We start from the raw sequence: 25,248 nt of genomic DNA on the forward strand, positions 1-25,248 counted from the left end.
TTGCCCCGCCCCCGGACGACGCCCGCCAATGGGTCCGCCGGTTGCCTGTGACGTGCGGCGAGGGGCCCGCCCCCTCGTCGGGGTGCGCGCGGCGCCCTTAAGGCGGGTCGGTTTCCCTTTCGCTCCGCGGGCGCGGGGGCTGCGCGGCCGCCGCCATCATGGAGCCGCAGCCCGACAGCCTGGAGGGGTGGGTGGCCGTGCGTGACACCGCCTTCGCCGAGCCCCGGCCGCCGCGGCTCCGCTTCCTCGTGGGCTGGAACGGCGTGGAGGGCGCGTTCGCCGTGACCTGCCACGGCCGGGCGGAGGCGGCGGCGCAAGCCCCGCAGAGCTGGGCCGGCCTCTTCTCGGCGCCGGCCCTGCGCGGCGTCCACCGGCAGCTGGCGGCCGTCTGTCCGCGCCTGGAGCCCGCCTTCCCCGCGCTGCCGTCCGCGCTGCCCGGCGCCGCCGCTGGCGGCGGGCTCTGGGCCGTGCTGTTCCCCGGCGGCGCGGCGCCGGGCGAGGCCGAGGTGCAGGAGCTGTGCCGGGAGCTGGAGCTCTACCTGGGCTGGGCCCTGGAGCTCTGCGGCGGCCGTGTGGTGCTGGACGCCCTCTTCGCCGCCGACCGGCGGCACGACGACGAGTACTTCGAGAGTCTCCACGAGCTCCGCGGGAGGGCCCTGCGCGGCCACCTGGCCCGGGCCAAGGAGGCCCTGCGGCGGGTACGGGCCCCGGGGCCGGGCGGGGGGGGGCGGAGGGGCCGCCCCGCAGCGCCTGCGGGCGCCTCCGGCCTGGGCCGGCACCGCTGAGGGCCAGCGGGCGCCTCCGGCCTGGGCCGGCACCGCTGAGGGCCAGCGGGCGCCTCCGGCCTGGGCCGGCACCGCTGAGGGAGCGCAGCGGCCCGAGGCTGTCCCTGCGGGGCGGGGGTGCCGCAGGGCCGCTCCCTCCGGCAGAAGAAGGTCTCCCGCGGTGTGGGACGGCCCTCGCTGTTCCGTGCCGCTGCACAGCTCGCAGGTGCCCGTGTCTGAGCCTCGGCTTCAGCGGCCCTGCTCACCTGGGGGTTGCGTGCACGAGGCTGGCAGCCTCTGCTGCAGGAGCTTCAGTCGCTCGGGTCAGACTCGCGTTTGGGTAACGTGAGCAAGGGTGACCAAGGCACTAATACCATCTTGCTCGTAGTGTTGTCCGATGTTCAGATTAGTGCTTACACAAACACTTCGTTGATTGTCTGGAAACGGTGAAGTCAACTTTTTCAAGTACTGAGTGTCATCGGTTTTCATAAGTACTACTTTATTAAGTGGGGAATAAGCTAGCTCTGGGTGGGCAGTCAGTGTAAGACATTGGGGTGCTTACTTAAGCTGCAAGCACTCCTACAAAAACACAGTGCTAAAAATATCCAGCAGTGTTGTGCAATGGGTGGAATGGTAACCAAATGAGAGTACAATCGTGCTCTAATTTTCTAACCTCCCTATGAAGGTCTCAGACTGCCTGTTTGCAGTAATGCCTACAACTGGGGGATTCTCCGTCAGGTTTTTTATTAAAACCAAACTTAGCCATGGACCTATGCCAAATAGTGTTTAGTAGTCAGAGAAATAGTGTTATGTTCTTTTGAAGTGTCAAATTCTGGCCTAATGAGTCTATGAACTAATGATGTTAGCCCTTTCTCCCTTTGGTACCATAAGTTTCTTCTTGCTGCAGATGTATTCCTGTTTTTTTTTTCCCCTTGTAGTAAGCATGAGTTTAAAGGATGGTGTCTAGTAACATGGTTGGAATTAGGACATCAGTATGTTAAAGCAAGAGTTACAGACACTTTAGGCTCACTGCTATAGTTTTCTTGCAGTATCTGTTTGCAGTCTATTTCCTGGCAAAGCAAGCTGAAAGGTATTTTATGAAAATTATCATGCTTTGGAGGAAAGTTAAGACACTTGGCTTTAGCCTTTTGTTTCTATTTCAGTCTTCAACAGCTGTAACAACATTACTGTTTCAGAAAGGCACTGTTTTTAAAAAGACAACTTTAGTTTACATGAACTTCATGTACAGTGTTGTATACAAAAGCTATGGTTTTTGTAACTGACTAAAACCATTCCCGGCCCAGTTAGAAATACATTCAAGCCACCATGCTCTTTCGCAAGCAGCACAAGCATGTACAGCCATGTGGCAGTTTGGGGTTTGGTGGTCAAGTATAACTCGGTGCCAGATATTCTGCTATTTCCAACTATATTTTAGATATGGCTAAACATGCTGTAGAGTGTTGTTGTATTTGCAGGCCTAACATAAATTCAGGGACGTAAATTCATTATATTGCAGTCTAGACCAAGTTACACAAGACTCAAGAAATAAAATCTGCCTTTTCTGGCACTGAACTAGCCTTATGTATCAGAGCATCCTTCTTCCCCTTTTACATCCATGTCCTTCTCAAATACTTCATCCTTCTGGGCCAGGAAATTAATTTTGAAGAATGCAGAAGATACTGGTACAAGATGGAGGAGGATAATATTGTGTGAATGCTTCTTTTTTGCATGTGTGTTTGAAGACAAAGGAAAAAAGCCCAAGAGCAATACTGTTACAACAACCAGAATTGTCAGCTGGGCTAATGGTGAACCAGAGTTCTATGAAAAGAATATCAGATTGTGTAAAAGCAAGGATTTTATTTTAAAACAGACAAAATGTTGCCTCCCAACCCCCTGTTGTCCCCCCAAAAAAACCCAAACCCTTGTAATGAATAATTGTCTCATGAGTTGACATCAAAATTTTGCTAATACTTCCCCTTTACTCACTATAAACATCTTCCAGGAGCAGCAGGACCCTCATTACTTGCTTTGAGTATGGGAACCAGAAAGCAAACTGTTGTGTTCCTGTTTGGCTTTGATAGTGGGGGGAAAAAGCAGACTGTTAAATTGCTGCAGGTGGGCCCTAGGACTGTGTCTGAGCTACCATGAGCTCCTGAGGAAGCCTAAGGGGCCGCAGGACTTCTGGGATTATCAGAAATGTTGCAGTTCAGATCCTTGTCTTCCCCTGTCCTGCCTGTGCTAGGCCTGGAGGGAGGATGGGTGGGAAATGCCCTTGAGCTGACTTCTACAGATTTTCTCTGGGGAGATGCCTCCACAGCTGGGAACTTTGCTCCTGCTGTCTTACCCAGACTCAGCTGGCAAGAGCAAAGCTGATGGTTTAATTTCAGTGCTTTTCAGTTGCAACACAATCAAGCTTATGTTTCTAATGCTTTTTCTCGTTGTAGCACCAAACACCCCCTGTTCCCTTCCCTCCTTACAGAGCTGTAGAGCAAACGCTGTCCTTCCAGGAAGGTCTGTGTTTCTCAGTGGAACTTAGCTGTGTTCTCTCAGCTGGCTCGCTCTGTCCTGGCACATAGAGCACACCATGGTCTCTGCTAGCTGCTGTCAAAGAAAAATCTTTGAAGCTTTGATTGGTGCCAGTAAACAAATGCAATTGAGGGGAAGTTTCCAAGTTTGTATTTTATCATAGAAGCAAATAAAGATCTTAAATAAGGGCTAGTGTATCAGAAAGGCGGTCATTCCATGGAAGAATTACAAGTTACAAAGTGTAATATCACTAGAACTGAGATTAGAATAAACTATTATAAATTATACAAAAGTTAAAGGAATTTAACTGCAGGGTATATCAGGAGTAGAAATCTGTTTCTTGAGTTCTTATTTTTAAATGGCAATATGATTTTTCTGTGCCCAAAGTCAGAAATTCTCGATCCAGGAACTCATTTCATATTAGCAGGCATTTGGTAATTGTGGACGCAATGCAAGAGCTAGTTTAAGAATACCTTATTTGTCCTTCCAGTACACAGACTTCCCCAGTTTCCCATTTGTGTTTATAAAAAGCAGCAACCAAGCCATCTGCACGCAGCTATTAGAATTTCTGTGGTGGAAGCCCGAGGCATGATACTCCTTGCAGTCTCCCAATGTAATATGCAGCAATTAGTGCCTTTAACAGTGTGGTGGTAAAGATATTTCCAGGTAGGGGTGGCTGCTGAATGCCTGGCATATACCTCCTGTGTAGTGGGAAGTCTTGCCTGTTCATCAAATGACAAACGGCAGGTCCTTTCCACCAGAGCTCGTTAGCAGTCAGCACACATGAATGCAAAGCAGCTAAGTCTGATTTACCTTTTATCCCACTAGGTTCTTCAGCAGCATAAAAATGCTGACACAATGGTGGCTTTGATGAAGGTTTATGAAGAAGAAGACGAAGCTTATCAGGATTTGGTCACCATGGCAACACAATTCTACCAGTATTTACTGCAGCCCTTCAGAGATATGCGAGAGCTGGCGACACTGTACAAACTGGAAATCCTGGTAGGTCTGCCTTGACAGAGTGAAAGGCCAAGTTATATAGTAGGGCATCGCCTGCTCTTGGAGCAGTTTAGATTCAAATCACTTACCGTTCCCTACCTCTGTCTGTACCTACTTTTTTTCCCCCTGCCAAGCCACCAAATGTGACTGAGAAATTCAGAGTTAGGGCAGAACCACTCTCAGAGGATCTCAGAGTCCATGGTATTGGCTTGAATAGAACTGCAGCTGCCTTCCCACCAATGTCCCACTTCCTTCTGTTTTGAGGAATTAAAAGGAAAACATCCCCAAGCTCCACCTCTCTGGGGTTTACTCTCTGGTAGGTTAAATTTACAGACATCTAAGTAGCCTTCGTTGTGCTGCCTTCAGTGGGATTAGTTTGTGACACTGAGAATGCTATCTCCCAGCAATGCTGATGCACCAGATTAACTCAGTTGTGGTGGTAGAACAGAAGGCAGAGGAGACCTTACCTTGCAAAGCAGTTTTCCATTGCTGCTACAACCTGCTAGAAGTACAGATTAAAACATGTCAGTTGTCACTGCGTTCATTTAATTTTATGTGCATCTTAAACTGGAAGCACATACTGAAAGTTATGATGCCCCTGGAGAAGGCAGCCATCTTTTGGCATATTTTGATTTTTCCTTAAATAGTCTGTTAAAATTAAAGTGAGCTGTTAATGTTCTCAAAAAGAGCAGAACAGTTTTAAGTTTAGACTGAGGTTCTTGGATACAGAAAGTCTAAATCTGTGCAGATAAAATATCCAATATGCTGTACTGAAAATTAAAGTGAAAACTGGAATGGATGAAACAGAAAGTTTGTTTCTGTATGAAAAAAACTCTTAGGGGATATTTAGGCTCATTAGGAATCTAATTCTTTTAAAAAATATTTGAATACTGGTCTTGTACTCATGTACACTTTGTGGACTTGAAAATACTCTCGTATGTTTCTTCTCTATATCCCTGTTCCTGTGTGAAAGAACTGCCAAACTGGAGAACCTGACAGCGCAATGTGCTGTCAACACGTGGGGAAAAATAGAAGAGAACATTGCGCGTAGCAGAGTGGTTTTGAGTTACTTTTAGTAACAACTAAAACCACTTGTGTTGGACATGATTTTTAACATGATAGTTTAAAAATATTTTAAGAAATAAATCCGAAGTTCAGCATGAAGTCATGAATGGGCAACAAAGGGTCTGACTTTGTCTAGAGAATGAGGAACAGGGCAATACATAGGCATGAGTAGTGATTCACTTTGTGACAGGTGAGGGGAAGGTCATGTTTGCCACCGTGCTCTGCCGTGCTTAAAAAGTGTAGCATAATGCAGGCTGCACCACTGTGGTAACCAGTTGGCAACTGAGAATTTTGTCTGCTTGCAGAAGTCTTTGCAGTATGATAATTTGGGGCCTAAAAGAGTAGCAGCTTTGCAGAAAGATGCTGAAGAATGGACTAAGCGAGCTGAGAATGCTGTGTGCTCCATTCAGGATATCACTGTGAACTACTTCAAGGAAACTGTAAAGGCACTGGCAGGTAATCAGAATGATTTACACAAAAGGTTGTGCAAATACTTGACTTAGGTGCTGAGAGCTCTTCTTATCACCTCGGCTGGTCTCTCTCTGCAGACCCTGAGGTTAGGATGAGTGTCCAGCTTAAGAAAGAAGCATTTTATTCACTTAAGATTTCTATCTTTTAACCAATGTGGTTTACAACTTGCATTTGGCTTGCACACAGACATTATTAAGGCCTGGGACTTATGGCTGCAAACCTCTGAACAAAAACCATGGACACTTAATGCTCGATACGCAAGCCTCAAGGATTTCAGAATGTTAACTGAGTAGATTACTGTGTAACTGTTAAGGCATGTTTCCATGGTACAAAGAAGTATTTTACTTACATATATAAAATCATAAATTCAGCCTTTTAGTCTTGTAATTTCTAAAGAAGCTTCAGAAATTGTTTAATAGCATCAGCATTTTTTAGTACTGCAGCTATAGTAGAAACACACAAGGGCTATTAGTACACTGCATTTCTCATATCTTATTGCAATGTTTAAATCTGCAGCAATGCACAAACAGATGGAACAAGATCAGGAAAGATTTGGTAAAACCACCTGGGCATCAGCTTTGCCACGACTAGAAAACCTGAAATGTATGTTAGCTAAAGAAACCCTTCAGCATTTGAGGGCAAGAGAGTTGTGCCTGAAACAGAAGAGAGCTGGCATTCAGAAAAACGTAAGACCTTGAAAAGCCTCCTTTTCTGTCAGTGTTCTGTAAAGGGCTGATCAAAACCTACTGAAGTGGTCATGGGAGTAGACTTGCAAAGTCTTTGTCTATGAAACGGCTTAGGTTTTCAACATGGTTTTAAGTTGTGGAAAAATGCACGTCTCCATTTTTTTAAAATTGTTCCTGCACATATGAGGACACTTAGCAAAGGTTAAGATACATGCTTTTACAGTTCAAGTGTCAGGTTAGCATTTGTGATATTAACCTTTAAAATTGTTAATTTTAGGGAGATAAAGACCAGATATTATTTTCAGAGGACACTGCAAACTTATTTAATTTTAATCTTCTGATCTTATTGATTTGATGCCATCTAACTGCTGCTAGGAGTACCAGGTATTTATTTTCCAAGAGTACTGTACTGCACCATATATAATTGTTTTCAGGAGCAGTATTATTTGTGCAGATTATAATGAAGTCTTTCCTGGTAGACTTAAGGTAAACTTACACTTTAGGTTAATAAGGCTCTCTGCTCCTCTGAGTGTCTGCTCCAAACCATTTCTAATGTTCTGTTGTTTCCATACCAAAGCACCTAAGCAGCTGCCAGTTAGGCCAGGCTCTGTACAGGTATTTTTGCATCCGTGCATGTTTCATGTATGCATATTTTATTATTAATGCTTTTTATTTTCTATTTGGGGCTATACAGTTGGAGAATCTCAGTGAACAAGAAGAGAACCTAACTGTAGTGGAGGAGCTGGAAATACAGTATTATGAAACACAGCTGGAATTATATAATGTACAGCTTGAAGTACTGAAACATGAAGAGATGCTGCTTATTGTACAGTTGGACACTTTAAGGAGACAGATTAAAGGTAAGAATAAACAAATATTTAAGCACATATACAAAACACAGGAGTGATATAGCCTGCTCTGTTTTCATTTAAAAAAAAAAAAAAAAGGTTGATTGTCACTGCTCAGGTCTCAATAGTAGAAAACATCATTGGAAAACACTGATGCCATGGCACCGTCTGATATTTTGCCTTCTGACTGATTAGACACTAATCTGATAACACAAGTTTAAAAAACAAAGTCACACTGGTAGCTCATCTTGACAGCAGCTGTGATATGTGCATGCACTGGTTTAGCATATGGAATAACTTATATTGAAAATACTTAACTGCTCTCACAGTTACAGGATCTATGGATAGAAACTCTGGATATTGTGACCTGCTGAAATGGGTCCTGAAATTCATCACAAATCTCTTGTAATTTAACATGTAGAAATTGCAAAATACATCCTGTAATGACAAAAGGAGGTGATTATAGCTAGATGGTGCTTGAGTACTGCTATATTCCAGTTTAAGTGTCTCTTCATAACATTTTTATGACCAAATTAGGCACCAGTTGTTTATGCTTATTTGTGCTTATGAATTCTCTATTACTGTGAAGTAAACATTGCTCCTGCTTGTTTCATAATTAAAACCTGGTGAATAGTAAAACAAGTCACCCAGTGTTGATCAGAACAGTCTTCAGTTTTCCAGGAAAACTCCAGTCGGTGAAGGTAGGAGTTAAAGCACAGACAGACATTTGAAAGAGGAAGCTAAATAACAACAAGTGGTAACAGCATAAATTTGATCCTGCAAAGCACCCCTGTGAGTAACGTGACATGTTTGCGTAAGACTTTGAAGGACGAAGGACCAAGCTTGGCTCTGGAGTATTACACTTTCTAAGAACTAACTCACTGCTTTCAATGGCTTTTAAAATGTCATTAGTTCTTTAAATGTGTAAATAACTGTGGCAATTTTGGGTTTTTAAAAAAATGCCAAATGCCTTTTTAGAGAAACAGGATGAAGTTGTTTACTATGATACATGTGAAAGTCCTGAGGAGCTCAAGGTCATTGAACAGACAATGGGACAACATTACGCTAACTTGTCAGAAATGACGATGCTGAGGCAGAAGACTAAGCAGTTGGAGACAAAGCGTGGGACTGTCTGTGCGAGGAGAGCCTACCTCAGGAACAAAAAAGTAAATGCAGTCCTGGAGATGTGCATTTTCTTTAGCTGATGTCTTGACTCACGAGGGATGGACAGGAAACAACTAGGGAAGCTTTGGGTGGAGCATACAAGATGATACGTGACTCAGTGCCAAGGCCTCCAAACAGAAAGAGGGGCAATGTGATTTTAAGCCAGCTTTACACTCCACTGTATGGTGCAAGTGCCTCTCTAGTTTATTAAGAGAGCACAGACTTACATGGTGTTCCCCTGTCAGCTAAACCTTACCAGAGCCCTGCTGTGGCCAGCTGGAGCTTTGCCCTGGCAGCCTTTTACAAAGCAGCTGCAGTACAGGAGGAAATGGCCTGCAATGAAGGAAGCTGCAGTGACAGAACAACCCACAAAGTGATACTTTACCTTTGAATGGGAGGGAGGAGAATATTTAACTGCTACAATTCTCTCTCCAGCCTCTCAGTTCTGTGCAAAGGGCAGTTTTTTCCTTTGTTTCCCATTCAGAGCAGAACACCAGGAAGACAGGAGAGATCACAGTTGACTCTCATGAACCTTCCCAGTGAGCTGAGCTTACCTTACACCTGCACAGTCCTGCTGGGGCAGAGAGCAGAGTTTAAGCTCCAGTCTGTCTGGCCCTTTACCCCTCACTAGCCTGGACAAAATGGGAATGACATTGGAAATGTTTTGCGGGCCATCATTGTCTCTTGCTTGCAACTGCTTCCTCGGCAGACGCTTCCTTTGCTTTTGTTTTCATTCACTTAATTGCTGTCTCTTGGTTATATAATGCTAAAGCCAAATGCCAGATGATTTGCAAATGCTTACCCAGCCATGTGGATAATCCTCCTCTGTACAGTGACAAATAGCGACTCCCAGAGAAAATATTGAAGCCTGCAGCTTCTATGCAGCACTTTGTTACTAACAGAAGGTAGCCCTGTTAGGCATTCATTGTGCTTCCCCTACCTTTGCTTCCCTGGCTTTTGTACTTGGGAGCTATGGCAGATAAGGGACAAGGGGAAAGTAGCCTTGTAGTTTTGTAATGCCCTGCTAGCTTCCCTCATGTCTTTGCACGCCTTCCTTCCAGCTGGTACCTGGGTGAAATTTCTTCAGAGCTTGTTGCTGCTTGCTTTTTTTTTTCTCTTTCATCTCTTTTTTTTTTTTTTTTTAACCTAAATGTAAGACAGAGGGATCGATTCAGATCTGGATATGTTCCCTCTGCAGCGTGAATAAGCCTATCACTAATTAGGAGAATAAAAGATCCTGTTGGCTTTGGCCATGAAGGAGTCCCACAGACTTTACCTTCAGGGTCTCACATCTGCCACTGATTGAGCTTAGCCATACTTCTTGGCACAGCTAAGCACTTGGCCTTGGTTGCTGTGTAGTGACTTGTGCACAGGAGTTAGTGGCACAGATGGTGCACAGTAAATGTGAACTAACCAAGGGTTGCATGAATTTTACTGTTCTACCAGGATCAATGTGAAGCAAGCCATCGGCAGAGACTGCAACAGGCAGAAGAGAGTAAAAAACGCTTCCAGCAGCATCACAGCATACAGATAGTGAGTACTGAATAGCAGCCTTGGAGAATCTGGCAGCTGCTTGTTTTCACGCACTAATGCTCGCTCACTTGTGTTTTAATGCAGAAGAGAGACAAGCAAAAAGAGGAGGAGAAAAAGAAAAAAGCTTGGATAAGCCAGGAACGTCAGAAAACACTGGAGAGGCTGAAAACATTCAGGGAGGCAAGTACTGTGAACTACTACAGTAGTCCTAAATGGTGTCAAAACATAACTTCAGAACATAGCCATAGCTCACGTGTGAGCATGGTCCAAATCAGAGACAACCATTTGGATAGCCAAATAGGATTGTGTGTAATGAGTCAACAGGTTTAAATCCACTAAGGATATAGTTTCCAGGCGCAGAACCTGTTGCAAAGAATACAAGTGAGGAAATGGCTTTGAAAGAAATACTTTTATATTAATTTAAATCTGTTCAGGGTTGAATTTTCTGCTTGAATGGGGGAGTGGGACAGGTCTGTACTCTGTGGCTTTTTGTCTCTTTGGGGTTGATGTTTTGGCCAGTCCAATGGAGATGTGACTTCCTGCCTTATGATTCATTTTTCAGAAGTGTCCAGCTCGTGTTGTTCTGAAAACGTCGGGTCCCCAGCCTCTCGGTCCCAAGCTGCCACGAAGCATCACTCAGCAGGCTGCAGTACTGTCCCCTCCACCTTCATCGAGAGCAAGGGCAGCTCTGGAGCAGCCAAAGAGCATACTGATAGTAGAAGCCAAAGAATCAAAAGCTTCACATCAGAATACCCCAGCAGATATACCTGTCCAGATTTTTGTTACTGCTGGTGGCTCAGAGCAACAAAAGCACAGTGAGGGATTGATGGTCTCTCCGTCCTCCCCACCACCACCACCTCCTCCGCCTCCTCCTCCTTTACCCCCTCCTCCCCCACCTCCCCCCTTACCTCTCCAGTTAAAGATGCCATCAGCAATAGAGGATAAGGCACTTCCCCTTAGCTCCGATGGGCCCACAGAAAGCCCTGCACTGCACAAACAGGATGACTCATCCAGGAGGTCTATAAATAATTACGTAGGTAAGAAGGCTCACATCAACTGGTGTTCTTCTTTTTTAGTTTCCTGAATTGTTCCGTTCTCCCTCCCTCTGGTTTTGGACAGGAATAGTGTGCAGTCTTGCTCAATAAAATTCAGCTCTTGGAAAGCTTAGTCTAAGAAACTGCACACAATAACACTGACCATAACTCAGGATGCTAAATGAGTAACAATGATTTGGGTATCTGGTTTGATACACTTCAGAGGGTCCTGATAGAGTGTGTGACTCCGTGCTTTTGCGGAAGTCCTGTCAAATTGGACAGGGCGATTTTTTAGGACATTTGAACTTGAATCTCTGCTGGAATCATTTATTAAGTACAGCCTTACAAGTTAGTTTAAATTATGCTTAATCACAGCGCTACTAGTTCTGTGGAGATCTTAATTCAGGACCTGCATTTCTTACAACGCTGCAAATCCCACTGCTGTAATAGGTAGAAAGGTGTCAGAAGGAATTCCAAGGGCAGGGGGTTTATTCCTGTTTTTTGGTGAGAAGCAACCTTTATTACCAGGTTGGTTCTTGTCACAACTTTGCAACTTTTGAACCAAATGTGGCATTTTGATTGAGGATCGATCACCTGTTCAGCCAGAAGACCACTGTGGGTCAATTTGTGGTTGTACTAAGGCTGCACTTTAGTGTTTATGACTTATGTACTACAGAGCTAGCAGTTGGGCTGCTTGCATTTCTAAGGTATGCATAGCCTGTGTCCACTTATAATTTTTTAAATAAAGGTTTCTTAAGAGAATTCATGCAGAATTTCACCAGGATTTGAAAGGCAGATGGATAGCTTTGGCATACTAACATTCGTAGGGCAAAAATTCTGCTCTGTTGCACCTCTGCTTTGTTAGTAAGATCTCGGCAATTGAAACAGTAGTTGGAATGAGAATAAGGCTCAGCAGCCTCCCAAGGCTGCACTGGTTACATCCCGCTAATAGGCTTATTTTTATCTCTAAAGCAAGCACATATTTTGACTGTCAGAGAGATTGATCTAAGTTGGAAGGCAGCAATTTTTTATTGTCATTTTTCACAGTGGAGCTTATGCTAGAATGAAGCATGTCTTTAAATGTGGTACATTCCTTTTCAGACTATTCACAATACATCTAAGCAACCTTTGCATCCTCTCAGTTCAGAGACAAACCACATGCAGAAATACCAAGGAAGGTTCAGCATTTTCAGTTCTTCCAAGGTGTGGGGAAGTACAAGCAGCTGAAGGGCTGAGACACGGTTGGGTTACCGTGACAAACTACTGTGCGTCCAGTGGATCAGGATGTGGACTTCAGTCTGGGAGGTCTGTGGGATAACTCTACCACAGATACGCTTAAAAAGCTTTGATTAGCAACAGGAGTTGTACGCCAGAGTAGCCTGATTGCTACTGGAACAGCCTCGCTAGAAGCTAATATTTACCACCATTCACAGCCTATCATGGATGTCCTTTTATTATTATGGATAAGAAAAATCCTTTTTTGTTCATTGGAGAGATCCAATTGGTTGTTACACCTATTTCATGAAGAAAACCAGCATACTAATTGCTGTAATAGTAATCGGTAAAATAGTGCCACAGGAACTTACGGAAACAGCTTCATAAACAGGTTCTTTGGACTACTCATGTCTTTGCACATGAAAAGCCAGGAGAGATTCATATTCTGGTGTTGAAAATACTGTCTGTGATGTGTTAACATACTTTTCAAGGGGAACTTCTTCTATAATTTGTTAGCCCGACTAGTCTTTTACCAGGCAGCCCATTTGATTAATAGACTTAAGATTTTCTTACTCGAAGGCTTTTTAAGACAACTTGGTGGATCTTTGCTTGATCCTTTTCTGGCATCTCAGCCTCTGAAAGTACCACAGGATTTAGCAGAATGTTAAATTTCAAGTACTTGATGTTAATCGCATAACCTTCTGTGCACTGCGCATGGCAAAAATAACTTCTGGCTGTGAGGCACAGATGGTCTGAACCTATGGCTGTAGGAGTCGACTGCTGTCCAGGGAACTGCCTCCCTGTCCAACAGTCTGAAGCTAGGAACAAAGAATCCAACAGAAGGAGTAAAATGCAAATTACAGTGTGTATCAGGAGAACTAGTGGAAGCTCTCTCTCAGTATGGTGTCCTTTATGGTCTGAAATTCAGAAACATACGCCTGAGATTTAAATCATGTTGTAAAATGGGAATTATTTTTTAAGTCCATACAGAAAAGAGCTGCCTGCCTGCCTGCTTAGGGCCTGATCTGGCTCCCACTGACTTCAGTGGTGCAGTTTCAAGCCCTTCTACTCACATCCTTTCATTTTTCTCTTGACTGAGCAAAAATGCAATTGACAGTCTCAGCAGGCATCTGAGCAAGCTAGGAGGAATGGTAGATTGTTTCTAATACAGAATACAAGAGATTTTTTGGTTCAGTGAAATTTTTTTGAAAGGCCATAAAGTTGTAATGAAAAAGAAGCATACTCCTTTGTGTATAATTTCTTCCTTGGAGCACAACCTCGTATAATGTTGAAGAGGCATTGGATTCTCAATTCAAGATATAAAAGCTTTAACTGCTTTTTAAAAGCAGTTCCAGAGCCTGATGTGGCAGAAGCTTGAAAGAGTCTGTGCCAGAACATACCAGGCGTTTTTCTGTCTCTAGTAAAGATGAAAGGAAGAACCCTGAACACTTGGGTAGGGTTTTATACCTCTAAGCGTGGTTGTCTTGTTCTTTCTTCTGGTAACAATAGATTTATCTGTTGCAGGCTCCATGGATGAGGTTTTGGCTTCTCTAAAACGCAGTGAAGTTCATCTTCGCAAAGTGGAACAGCCGAATCCGTATGCCTCTGTAAAAGACAACATCCTCTCTGCCATAAGGCAAGGAGTTAAACTAAGAAAAGTGAATCGAGATACTGAGAAAGATGTCAGTAAAGGATCCACTAATGAGCTAGAGAGAAGCATTAAGGCAGTCATCCAGAGAATTAAGAAAGTGTCTGCTGATTCTGAAGAAGAGGAAAACAATGATCAGAATAATGGAGAATGGGACAGCTAACCAATTCAGAGGAACAGACGTACTGACTGGAACAGAGAGTGTGTCTCATTTGCACATTGTAGAAGACCGTCCCTTTCAAAATGAAAGAACAGCGTGATTCTGTGTGTTCTTCTCACAGTCCAAAATGTCTTGTAAAGTAAAAGAATCCTATTGATTTTCTCCAAGAGCTGCAAATCATTATTTTTGCATGAGAAATAATACTCCAAAATATGCTTGCATTAATAGATATTTCTGACTCAACCATGTAGAATTTTCACCACGTCTGAAGACAGCTAAAATGCTGGGTTGAAACATACGGTGTTTAGGTTGTTACTACAAGTAGGTAATGCTATCACAACACAGTTTAAGGAGTGAAAAACTAACTGAACATCTATTTTGTCAGATAAAAGTAGAACCAAATCTGTGGAGAGGCAGACCAGAAAACAGCATAATCTGGAACCTCTCATTCCTACCTCCGTTATCCGGAAATTTCTTTAACATTTTGCTTGTCTAATACAGCTCACTCTCAACTACCTACGTGGATACTCCATTTATCATTATGTTATAAAGTGTGCACTTAAGAATGGGCTTGGTAATGCTGATTGGGAAAATCGCTATCAAGTTTGAAATAAACATTACTATAATAATTACCAAAAAGTTTACTTTTTAGCTGGAAGCTTAAATATAGAGGATTTTTAGATGCTAAATGTTTTTTATGCATCTACATTTACAATGAACTGTTGGCATGAAAGAGCCAAAATATTGTATATAATATTTTCTGGGATCTAGCCCTGTAATACAGAGCTGCATTTCTCCACTGAGAACATCAATATATGTTTATAGCTACTCTCATGAATTTAAATTACCTGATAGCCTTATAAATGGCAGAAATTTGCATTGTGCCTGGAACCTGACTATTTAAAAATTCAGCTATATTCAATTTAGAGACTGTTTCTATTTTGGGTAGATAGTGACAAAAATGAATCAAAGTTTCTTTTGGAGTTTATACTGACCCTTAATAAAAATACATCCTGACAGAAGAAGTGGATTCAGTGTGCTGTCATTTTAGGATACTGCTGTGAAGTAAGCATTTCTTACACCATGGTACTCTGGTTTTTGATAGCAAGTGGCAGCCATGTGGCAACTGTGCTCTCTCACTAACGGTATATGTAAATGACCTTATTTTCTCAAATATTTATGAATTGTAATTTGGTAACAAAATTGCAAATATGGTGCTTTAGTTCCCTGTTTTACTGTAGAGTAGCAGATCTGTTTAATCAGCACAGTAAATATGTATGCAACAGTTTTCATGCGAGAAGCAGAAGCAGCAGCTGGGGGTTCATTTTTTTACTGTTTCAGCACCTATGGCTATTTGGAAGTCAGAAAAAACCCACCTTTTTTTATCCACTGCCATCAAAGCAAATGGAGACAAAAGCGGCAGCAGCAGCAACACAGGTCAGTTCTCACTCGACGCTTCGGATGTCTGCAGAGGGGAGCTGGTGGGTGCCGTGCCGCCGTGGGCCCACACCGCCCTGCCTGCCCCTGAGCCGAACTGGGGGGAGCGGGGGCGAATTTATTGCCCGTTCAGACTTCAGCATCCCAAATGCTGAATTCTTCCCATAGACTGGAACCGAGGACAAAATCTGGTCCTTCGAGAGTGGAGATCTCTTCCCCAGGGTTACCCTGGGCAGAGGGGGTGCTCGGCCAGCGGCAGGGAGCAGCGAAGGGGGCTGGGGCCGAGAGCTACCCTCACGCACGCTGTGCCCTTTAGCAGTGCGGTTATTTAAAGCCGAGGGAAAGGGCGCTGGGGCTCGGCTGCCTTCCCGCGACTGGTCCCTCCTGCCAAATGGCAGCTCTGAGTCCAGGGCAGAGCCCTTCGCCGTTTTATTACTATGATTGAATTCTCAGCTACAGTGCTAGGGAGTTAAATGCAGCAGTTTAAAGTATGCAGAGAATAAGTGAGTTGCAACTTCTCCAACAAATCTTGCAGCTTTTGTGTGTTTAACAGCAGCAATTTCACCCAGGAGAGGCCATCTGAGTAACAGCAACACTGGACAGTGATTTCTTCTACCTAGAGTTTTCTTTTGCAATGGTGCCTGAAGCTCAGCTAGGGGCTGATCTCAGGTGTTCAAGAGAGCTCTTTACATCCCAGGCTGAAAAATGTCCTTAAAAGCCCACTGAGAAACAGTCTGAACCCACCTGTTTTCTGAAGCCCACTTCATTTGCAGTATGGCCAACAGACCTGCTTTGTGAAAAATGTGCTGCAGCAGTTTTCTAGTTGGTGTGGAAGATTTCACCTGTATCAAATATCCTTGCCACTGGGTTCATTACCAAAATTTGAAGGCTGCTACTCAGCAGAGATGAGCCCTGATGGGAATAGGGCTCCCAGGGCACAAAGCAGCCCTTGCGCAGCCGCAGTGCCAGGAGACGATGGCGGGGTCCCGGCCGTGCCAATGGGTGCAGCTCCTGGCAAGAGGCAGCCGCTGGAGCACCAACGCTCCTGGATGTCAGAAACATGACCAGGGAAAACACCAAAAGCACTGGCGTTAGCCTAAAGAAGAGAGCAGTTTTCAAATACATAAGAGACTGCTGCAAAGAGGAGGGGAGTAATTTGTTCTGCAAGTTCACAGGGAGATAACGGGCTTAAATTGCAACCAGAAGGATCAGGTTAATGGTAGGCAAACCTTTCTAACCAACGGTGAGAGCAGAGAGGTGCAGGGACAGATTGCCTGGGAAGGTGGTGGAGTTTCTGTCACTGGCGATCTTTAAAATCAGGTTAGACAAACACCCCCCGAGGTGCTGCTGGTATGGCTGACGCGCTGCGGCAGGGAGAGGTTTGCAGCCTGTGGCCAGCCGATGCATGCACGCTTGTTGTACTGCCTTGAGGCTCAGTTTTCTCTGCGGTGGAAGCCACAGCTCATTTTCTGAGAGATGCCCAGATCTAAGACTGAAAAAAAACCTTACTGAATCCCCCTCAGATTTTTCTTCTGGCTGTCCATGACCATGACCTGTTCTGTGCTGCTGGCACCGGGCTGCGGAGAGAATGGTGAGTAAGAAATGGCCCTGGAGCCCCGAGGCTGATGGGGAACTCAAGAGAAACCACCCACAAGTGTCAAGAGGAGAGAGGTCTTAATCTGGATTTGAGCTCAGGCTTCAGCAGGCGCCTTCCCACCTCGGCATGCGCCGGCAGCTTTGGTGCAGCTGCTGATGCCGCATGTTTTCAGCAACGTGCAAAGGCTGATGGGCAAATGGGAGAAACTGGAGTGGCGGGCTGGCTCTGTGATGGCCAGCTCTACCGGACTAGATTAATATTAACCTGCAAAACTGCTGCCACAGCTTTTTGACGTTTAATAACCTTAAAGTATCTCACCGTGGGCTAGTAAAGGAATCCCTCGATGGGAATAGTCTGCCCTGACCATCCAGCTGCAGAAATTGATTTGTTTAAACTGAAAAAATACAGTTGTCTGGCTTTAAAGAGTTAATAATGCACAGATTTGCTGGAAAGCTCATTAATGAGGTAAAGAGATCAGTTTCTACAAATCGGTATCGCTGTGGTTTGTGATCTCTCTGACTAGATGTGGGCAGTCCAGACAGCAGCTGCTGGTATTTTTAGGGAGGTTTAAAGTTAATGTATTCAAAGATTACTTGGTCTGACTAAAAGAATTTCGCTTTGAAATCCCAGTGCTTTGATCACAGCAAGAGAAGAGTCGCGGCAGCACTACCCAGTGTGCGGAGCACCGTGGCCGTAGCTGGTAATGCCAGTGCCTCTATGGATTTGTCAGCATTTCTGTCTATATGCCATTTTTTGGTATTTATGAAGCTCTTCCATAAGCAACCCCCCAGTTCAGCACACAGGGCTGACTCACAAGCTGGCTACTGACTTTTTTTTTTCTGCAAAATTGTATTGAATCAAGCAAATCAAGCCTGACTGTGAACACTCTGAAGTGATCCAGACTGATCTTACAGGGGCTCAAGCAAGTATGTCCCATCACTCGTGTACGTTCAAAGAGCCTCTCTGAATTAATTTAATACTCTTTGGAAATTGATGCTGATTTATATAATGTGCTGATAGCCTGTCCTCCCCTATGGGCTTCTCAGCAACAGGAAACTCCTCACCCCCATCTGCAGGTCGTGGAGTTACTGCTGTTTGCACAAGGGACAGGGACTGTGCCTGGAGCTGGGAGATGCCCAGTCCTCACCACCAGTGCTTGGGAACTGTGGGCATTTCTGTACACAGAGAGCTATAAACACGCTATAAAAGTACTTCACCTAATATCAAATTGTGTTAAAAACTCCAAAGCCTATCTCCATTCGAACCACGTGCGTTTCCTTCTCCTTGGCTGTTTCCTAAGATGCACAGTTGGAAGTGTCTGGTGTGCTACACGAGCAGCTCATCTGTGTGAGCCACACCGTCCTGAATGCTGCAGGCATTTGCCTTTCTCTGCCTTCCTGTTAAAACCAAGAAAAAAAAAAAACCAACAACTATGCTTCTATTTCTACCAAAAATCAAGGTTTAACTTTTACAGGGCCTTTCCTCCTTTCCCCCTTACAGAGGAGCCGGCCCAGGGGTGTCTCTTGCCCCAGGCAAGGCGAGAGCATTGCCCCCCACCCTGCCAGCCCATCCCGGCCAGGGCTGAAATCCCAGCCGTGCCACCACTGCTGTGCAGCCACCACTGGCCTCCTGCTGCCCCTCGCGTCCGAGAGGCCACAGAAACCCCGTGGGACTATTGAACATGCCTGGGTTTGAAGTGGTGCCCAGGAAGCTTTCCAGGTCAGTGCCCACGATCAGTTCTTCAATCACTTCTATTCACTTCTTTTAGTCCTTAAAATAAAATGATGCACATGTATGCCAGGACACCAAGAGCAAGAGGGAGAAAGATGATCAGTATGAAGGCATTCATTAGGCCTAACAAAAAGATGGGAAATGCTTCTTTTTTTCAGTCCTCCTTTACAAAGAAGACGTTGGTAGATAGGAGCGTGCACCCTTTGGAGAAAATGAGATTTTAAGGCTATGCATGCCCTCACTTGAAAAGCGTGGGTTTAATTCCAAAACTTCCTGCCTGCATCTGAGAGCACATCTGTGCACTACACACCATAATAACGTGATATTGGTAGGAAAGAGGGACACATCGTTTCAATTAAACCCGTGGTGATGATAAAAGGTGAATGGTATTGAAGGCATCTTTTAATAAATGCCACAGCAAACCTTGGCAGCAAAAGCAGCTCAGAACAATATGTGAACGAATCCCTGGGGGAAACACACACTCGAAACTGCTCCAGAACATGGCATCTTTTTTCCTGGTGAAAAGGTATGTGATTTTCATTCTCAGCATGCCATTCTCAGCTGAAAGCAAGAAGCAGCACAATTAAATCTGCTCAGGTAGCAGTGACATTAACAGCTCAGCTACTTGTGAAAATGCTTTGTAAAACAAGCCATCTTTAACAAGCTATTGCTCTTGCAGTAAGAGTGAGCCATAAACTGCTCAGAAAACAAGTTTAGCAGAACTACAGTTGCTCATTTTCCACTAGATCCCCCCGGCTGCCCCAGATCCCCAGCAAAGGTCTGAGGACAGGGGTGAAAAGCAGCCTCCCTGGGCAGCTGGCTGCAGGCAGGCGGGGTCATGTGGCTGGGCTCAGGACCAGCCCTGAATAAGGGCATCCCGATGGAAAGGGAGCGCACGCACCCCCCCGACCCACAGCAACATACAGCGCTGCCCTGCTAGTAGCCAAAGGGCGAGCAGCCTGGGGAAATGCTGGCCAGGCCGCAGCTTGGGGAAGAAACTCAATGTCCTGCTGGGAGACTGGGTTTGCACCCACTTGAAAGAGTCGGTTAATCACTCAGTGTCATGAAGACATTTGCAGCTCCCTTCTATCTCAAGGCAATAGTCTAAACACCATCCCATGGGTGCCTTTGCAGAACTGAAAGGTATTTCTCCGAGAAACAGCACCAGCCTCTGCTCCACCTCCAGTTTCCATCCTCTTGTCACCGAGAAGGGGTTGAAAGGCAGCCAGCTCCGACGCCACCAGCAGCGTGGTAGCCACACGTCTCGGCACCGTGGCAGTGGGCAGTGCAGACGCTGGGGGTGACGAAATGAATCTGTCCCACTCCTGGAGACGTGCTGGAATCACTGTTCATCAGCAAGTGAGTCACTGCGCTTCCCATGGTCTCTTCCGGCAAAGTAGAGGTGACAGCGGAATAGGATCAAGTGCCTACGCTTTCCCCAGCCTACACGGAGAGCTCTGCTCCGTCCCCTCCCTCCCGAGCCGGCAAGCCTGCTATTTTGAAATAAAAACACTGAAAAGTGTGCATGAGCGTGCAGGCACACAGGGTGGTGAAGCAGAAGTGCACCTTGTCTGTTGAGTCAAAAGGCGCACTTTGCATGTGTAAATGCTCCAGGAAGCATCTGCTGCAGGGAGAAGGGCTGCACTCTGGGGAGGCACAGCCTGTGTGTGTGTGAGACACTCCTGTTCCCTCCTGGCATTGCTCACTGGTGAGCACTGGTGTTTCTGCCTGCAGGCGGGGCAGCTGCCTGCTCCCCTAAGGGCAGGGTCTGCCCATGCTGTACCCCGTGGCCGAAATGGGGCTGGCTCTGTGGAGCAGCCTCCATCCCTGAGGGATGACTGCCAGCAACAGCGGCGGTATTCCCCAGGGCGATGTGAATGGCAGCCTAGCAGGGCTGCAGTCATCTGTATGTCTATAATGAGCTTTAAATAGGCAAGGAGACATCTGGACCAGAGGTGAAGCAAGCATCTAGAGACAAGCCATGTTTTCCCACCGCACAGGTCTGCTGAGCCCACCAGGCTCCACTATAGTCGCCTGGTGTGACCCAAAGGAGGCTTCAGGATGAGGCATGGCAGTACTGCTCCCCATTTTGCACAAAATAAGCCAGTCTGCAAGACAAGGGCAGCCAAAATTAAATTGCTGAAACACTGTGTTTTTTGGTCGCTGTTTGCACACTCCTATCAGTGCTAGAGTTGGCTTTTACATGTATTTATCACACACAGAAACAAGGAGTTGTACGTCAGTAATAGCCTATACATGTCTTTATATTTCTTTTCTAAAGAGGAGCTAACAGTGATCAGCAATGTTGGTTTATGCAGAAAGTATTTTAAAAAAAATAAAATCCATTACAGCAACCATAGCTGAAGAAAATTGTCCAGAGTTTGTTCAAAACCCTCTGCAGCTCAGAGGTTTCACCTTCTGTATCTCCAGCACCCAGTTAGGAGATACAAAAGTAGGGCAGCTGAAGCTGTGGATTGCCAAGGGATGCTGCATCTCACCTTATGGAGGGACCAGATTACAGACTCTGCCTGTCTTTCATCTGAACCAATAAGGCATACAAAATGTTAAACCCCATGATTTAGAACAGCTAGGCTGCAGTGCAACACATCCGTGCTTCTTTTCCTTCTTGGTTTTTAAACAGCATTCATGCGTCTCTCTCTCATCCCTGTCCTGAAGCCATTCTCCTCCCACTGAAATGACTGTGCTGATGACCGCGGGACCTCCGCAGCGCAAGGAGAAAGTGAATCACTGCAACGTCTCAGGTTTCAGAGCCAGGGATTGTGTTTATAAATGCACCCAACACTGCTATAGATAAGTGGGATTTGAAAGACATAAATACTGTTTCTTTCCTGGGTTCTTTGCTCTTCAGGGAACTCCGGGATCATATTTTGCATCATTCATCGCCAGGCTAATGAACAGTGCAAACCAGCATCCACAGAAAAAAGAAAGCCACGGCTAATGGTAGCAATGAAATAAATGGCAAAACCCTAAAAGAAAATAGCTTTGAAAACTGATACACTTCAGTGTGACACAATAATGCAAAAAGGTTGCCTGTGCTGGTATTATTTATAATTCCCTGAACGTCTGAATTCCCTCCAGCCAGCATACATTAAGCACAATCCAGGGCATATGCAACAAATCATATTCAATGATGGAAAGTTGGGAGAAAAGCAAGAGCTCAATCTCTCTTGATCACAGCAGCCACAGATTTCTTTTTCATAGACTGCCTGTACTAATGATAAAGAGAACATGAAAGGAAAACAAAAATACTCAAATCAATGTGCTTCATGTACCAATAGATATATCTGTCCATAAATTTGGCTAATTAAATGCAAACCATTGTCAAGAAATGTTGTTCAGGGTATTGAACTCACTCAGACTGCAGCATCCAGCCATGTGTGAAAGCACGGTCCCAGAAAGCTCCGTGGGGTTCAGTTCTGGGATCCTGGATACGAACCACTGCTGCAGACGAACACAGGGACGCATGTGTTGTTTATGAAGAGATGCCTTTTACGGTGGTGAACAGTTGGTCCCCAAAGCTCTGCTCGAGCAGGACTGATTCAGTGAAATGTTTCTAAAAGTGCTGTGCCTGTATGCTCGGGGTACCAGCCTTAAAGCCAGAAGCTGGGCCCCATATTAGCACACAAAAATTTCGTATTTTCCACCCAAATGGAAGCCCAGTCTTCCATCTGGAGATCGTTTCATTTCAGACAGTGCTTCTGAGAAGATCTAACAGTTCTGAAAAGTTATTGAAATACATATTCAATTTTCAAGAAAATTGTCAAGACCCCAGGGGAATTTCATAGCACGGAGATCCATCTTTGAAAAATTCGCAGGCAGAGGTCAGAGTTAAGTACCACTCAGCTGCAATGATCTGTCAAATGTTCCCAGCAATGCATTATTGCAATAAGATTGGCGATGTTTGCCTTGCAAAGGTTAGCAAAGCTTTTAAAATTCACCAGGTCTCAGATCTTCACAGCCTGGGACAGCTACATGGCGGCGCCACTCTGACACGTTAAATGATAAAATGGAAAGTTGTGTTGCAGGTTACCAGGCCGGCCTTTGCAGAGCTGCTTTATGAGTCTTTGGATGGCCCTTTTTAGCATTGCTCACTGAGATCAAACTTGGCAGTGCACTTGGCAGGGTATTTTTTTCTGCTTTTGAAGGCTGGTTGGACTTCGTTCCAGTCGGTTCAGTGGGCGAAGCACGGCTGCACCACCGCTGCAGGTCAGAGTCCAAGCTACATTCAGTGCCTGGCTTTACTTTCTCAGCTGCTACAGCTATATTTTTATATCCAACATGAACACTTCAGTTGTTTGCAGGGGAAGGTTAGCCTGTTACATATTAGGCTCACGGGTGCTGCTGGTCTGCTCTGGTTGGCAATGCTGATTATGCAAATATTTAATATTGTAAATCATTAAAATTATTTAAAAGATTTTGGCTACTTCTTAGGAGATAAAAAGAAATAAAAGAAAAATGTATGCACATTTCTCTGTGTATGAGTGGATTTGTGCATAAATGCTCAAGTCTCCTAGGAAGTGGGGAGACAGTTAGGAGAATAATATATAATTAACACATCCTCTTTTCTTCGCTTGTTGGTGCAGACGTACCTTTAGATGAAAAGTGCAGAACACTAAAAGCATTTGGAGTGCGTGGGACACAATAATGTTGAATTTTATGTAAAGGTTCAGCCCTGTCACCAGTTACACGTGTTACAGAGCGAGCAAGCCTGCTCCTGCTGAGATCTCATCCACTATACTGCTTTTACGCACGCCTCCCCCATGGTGGCGTGGTGGGGTTTTTCCTCCAAAAGGAAGGAAATTAGGGCCTAGCTTTTCCTATGCTGTTGAAGGAATACAAGCTAACCAAAAGGAGTACATATTATAGGGTCGTTCATCCGCTTAGGTGTCAACCACTAAACTTAAACTTCATCTCCCTTTAGCTCATGTTTTCATCAGACATCCCAAGGTGGGCCATCACAGCTCAGTACCATGCAGCTAGGTAAAATGCTGTTTAATGGGTAACTGCAGAAGTACAAACCCCATTGAGGAGGCTCCCCAAGTTTCTGAGATGAATCCAGCTGAACGTGAAAATTAAACGATCACAGACAGGCAGCAGCAGATTTCCCTGCTGGCAGCATCACTCATCGCGGCTCCCGGACCAGGCTGTTTCTTTTGGAAAAGCTGGTCACCTGCATTACAAACAGCTAATGAGGAACAGCCTTTCACACAGACCACTGACTTTCTCGATGCTGAAAATATATCCTGGACTTAATGAGGCGATTAGCCTACAGAAGTGTCAGATGTGCCTGCACCGAACAGGCACCTCCACGCAACCGGCGGCACGAGGCACTTCCCCATGCGTGACTGGAGAGGGTTGCTATCGCTGATAAATGGAAATGCATTCTGCGGGATCATCAGCTTGCTTGGTAACAGGAGAATGAGGCTTGTTTCTGATAACTGTAGGTGATGGGATGTACACACAGGTACTTCTATTATACTAAGCTTTATAGTTATGCAAATCCAAATAGATAAATGCTTCTTTTGCTAAGCACTAGAGACTGTTACTTGCATTTTACTAGAGTACATATAAGCTGCTTTTATACCTACTGGTTATTCAGGGACTGCCAGAATTTGCTGAACTACTTGTCAGAGCTATTGATGGCTCCTGGTAGAAGAGCTCTGATGAAAGGTCGGGGCAGACATGTTTCTTGCTTACCCAAAGCTGACATTTGCAGCCTTGTAGCCCGGTGTAACAAAGGCAGGATGAGCCTCAGCTGTTTAACAGTCTTCAAACCTTCTTATTTCCTTTGGGGAAGCCTGGCTTGGTGCAAAGACAGCAAATCCTGCTTCTGTACGATGAATACGACGACGCTGAGAGCACCATTACGTACTGTCTGTAGATGGACTTCAGCCTTATCCCCTGCCAGGGATGCGCTGTTGAGTGTGGACTCTGTCACCGGACACCTTGGGAAAGTCTCTTCTGAGAGGGCTCTTACTAACTGCTGTATGCTGGTGCAGGAGACTGGTGTGAAAACATCTCTCATTGCAATACAGAGGGTTACTTCTGGGTCCTAGGTAGTTCCTCCAGAGAAAACACCAGCTCTAGCTGCTACCAGGGGCTGCTGCATCACCTGCAGGAATCACAGGAGGGTTTTTTGGTCCCGAGCACCCCCCAAACAGGGCGAAAAAAAGCCTTCTCCTAGCAATAGGCCTTTCTCAGCATGCGGTAAGTCCAAAATTTCACCAAAATATTTCTAGATACTACTTTTCCAGTTTAGTATGTATGTACGTACCTGCCCCAATCCTGCCCGCCCCATCCTGGGTGAGCTAACAGTATACAGTGATACAATGAAGCAAGACAAACATTT

General features: G+C 45.2%; 1 protein-coding gene across 2 annotated transcripts; it reads left to right on the top strand.

Moving 5' to 3' along the window:
• The first annotated feature begins 65 nt into the window (after nucleotides 1–65).
• WHAMM (WASP homolog associated with actin, golgi membranes and microtubules) lies at nucleotides 66–14,280 on the top strand. 2 transcript variants are annotated; one of them, XM_087745069.1, is made up of 10 exons: nucleotides 66–698; nucleotides 4,119–4,292; nucleotides 5,660–5,810; nucleotides 6,342–6,511; nucleotides 7,206–7,371; nucleotides 8,338–8,525; nucleotides 9,970–10,056; nucleotides 10,141–10,236; nucleotides 10,619–11,093; nucleotides 13,830–14,280. In XM_087745069.1, the coding sequence occupies exons 1-10, from the start codon at nucleotides 159–161 to the stop codon at nucleotides 14,114–14,116; spliced, it is 2,334 nt and encodes a 777-aa protein (XP_087601195.1). In that variant the 5' UTR covers nucleotides 66–158; the 3' UTR covers nucleotides 14,117–14,280. The 2 variants fall into 2 exon arrangements, with proteins under 2 accessions (XP_087601195.1, XP_087601196.1); XM_087745070.1 differs by lacking the exons at nucleotides 5,660–5,810; nucleotides 6,342–6,511.
• The last annotated feature ends 10,968 nt before the right edge of the window (nucleotides 14,281–25,248 follow it).

Source organism: Nipponia nippon, unplaced genomic scaffold (assembly GCF_047370975.1).
Source record: "Nipponia nippon isolate SJK-2023a ecotype South Korea unplaced genomic scaffold, ASM4737097v1 scaffold_9, whole genome shotgun sequence".
NCBI lineage: Eukaryota > Metazoa > Chordata > Aves > Pelecaniformes > Threskiornithidae > Nipponia > Nipponia nippon.

Coding starts and splice junctions, on each gene's coding strand:
- WHAMM (XM_087745069.1), top strand. CDS start 159: ATGGAGCCGCAGCCCGACAGCCTGGAGGGGTGGGTGGCCGTGCGTGAC. Junction 8,526..9,969: donor CCTACCTCAGGAACAAAAAA/GTAAATGCAGTC, acceptor CTGTTCTACCAG/GATCAATGTGAAGCAAGCCA. Junction 11,094..13,829: donor GTCTATAAATAATTACGTAG/GTAAGAAGGCTC, acceptor TATCTGTTGCAG/GCTCCATGGATGAGGTTTTG.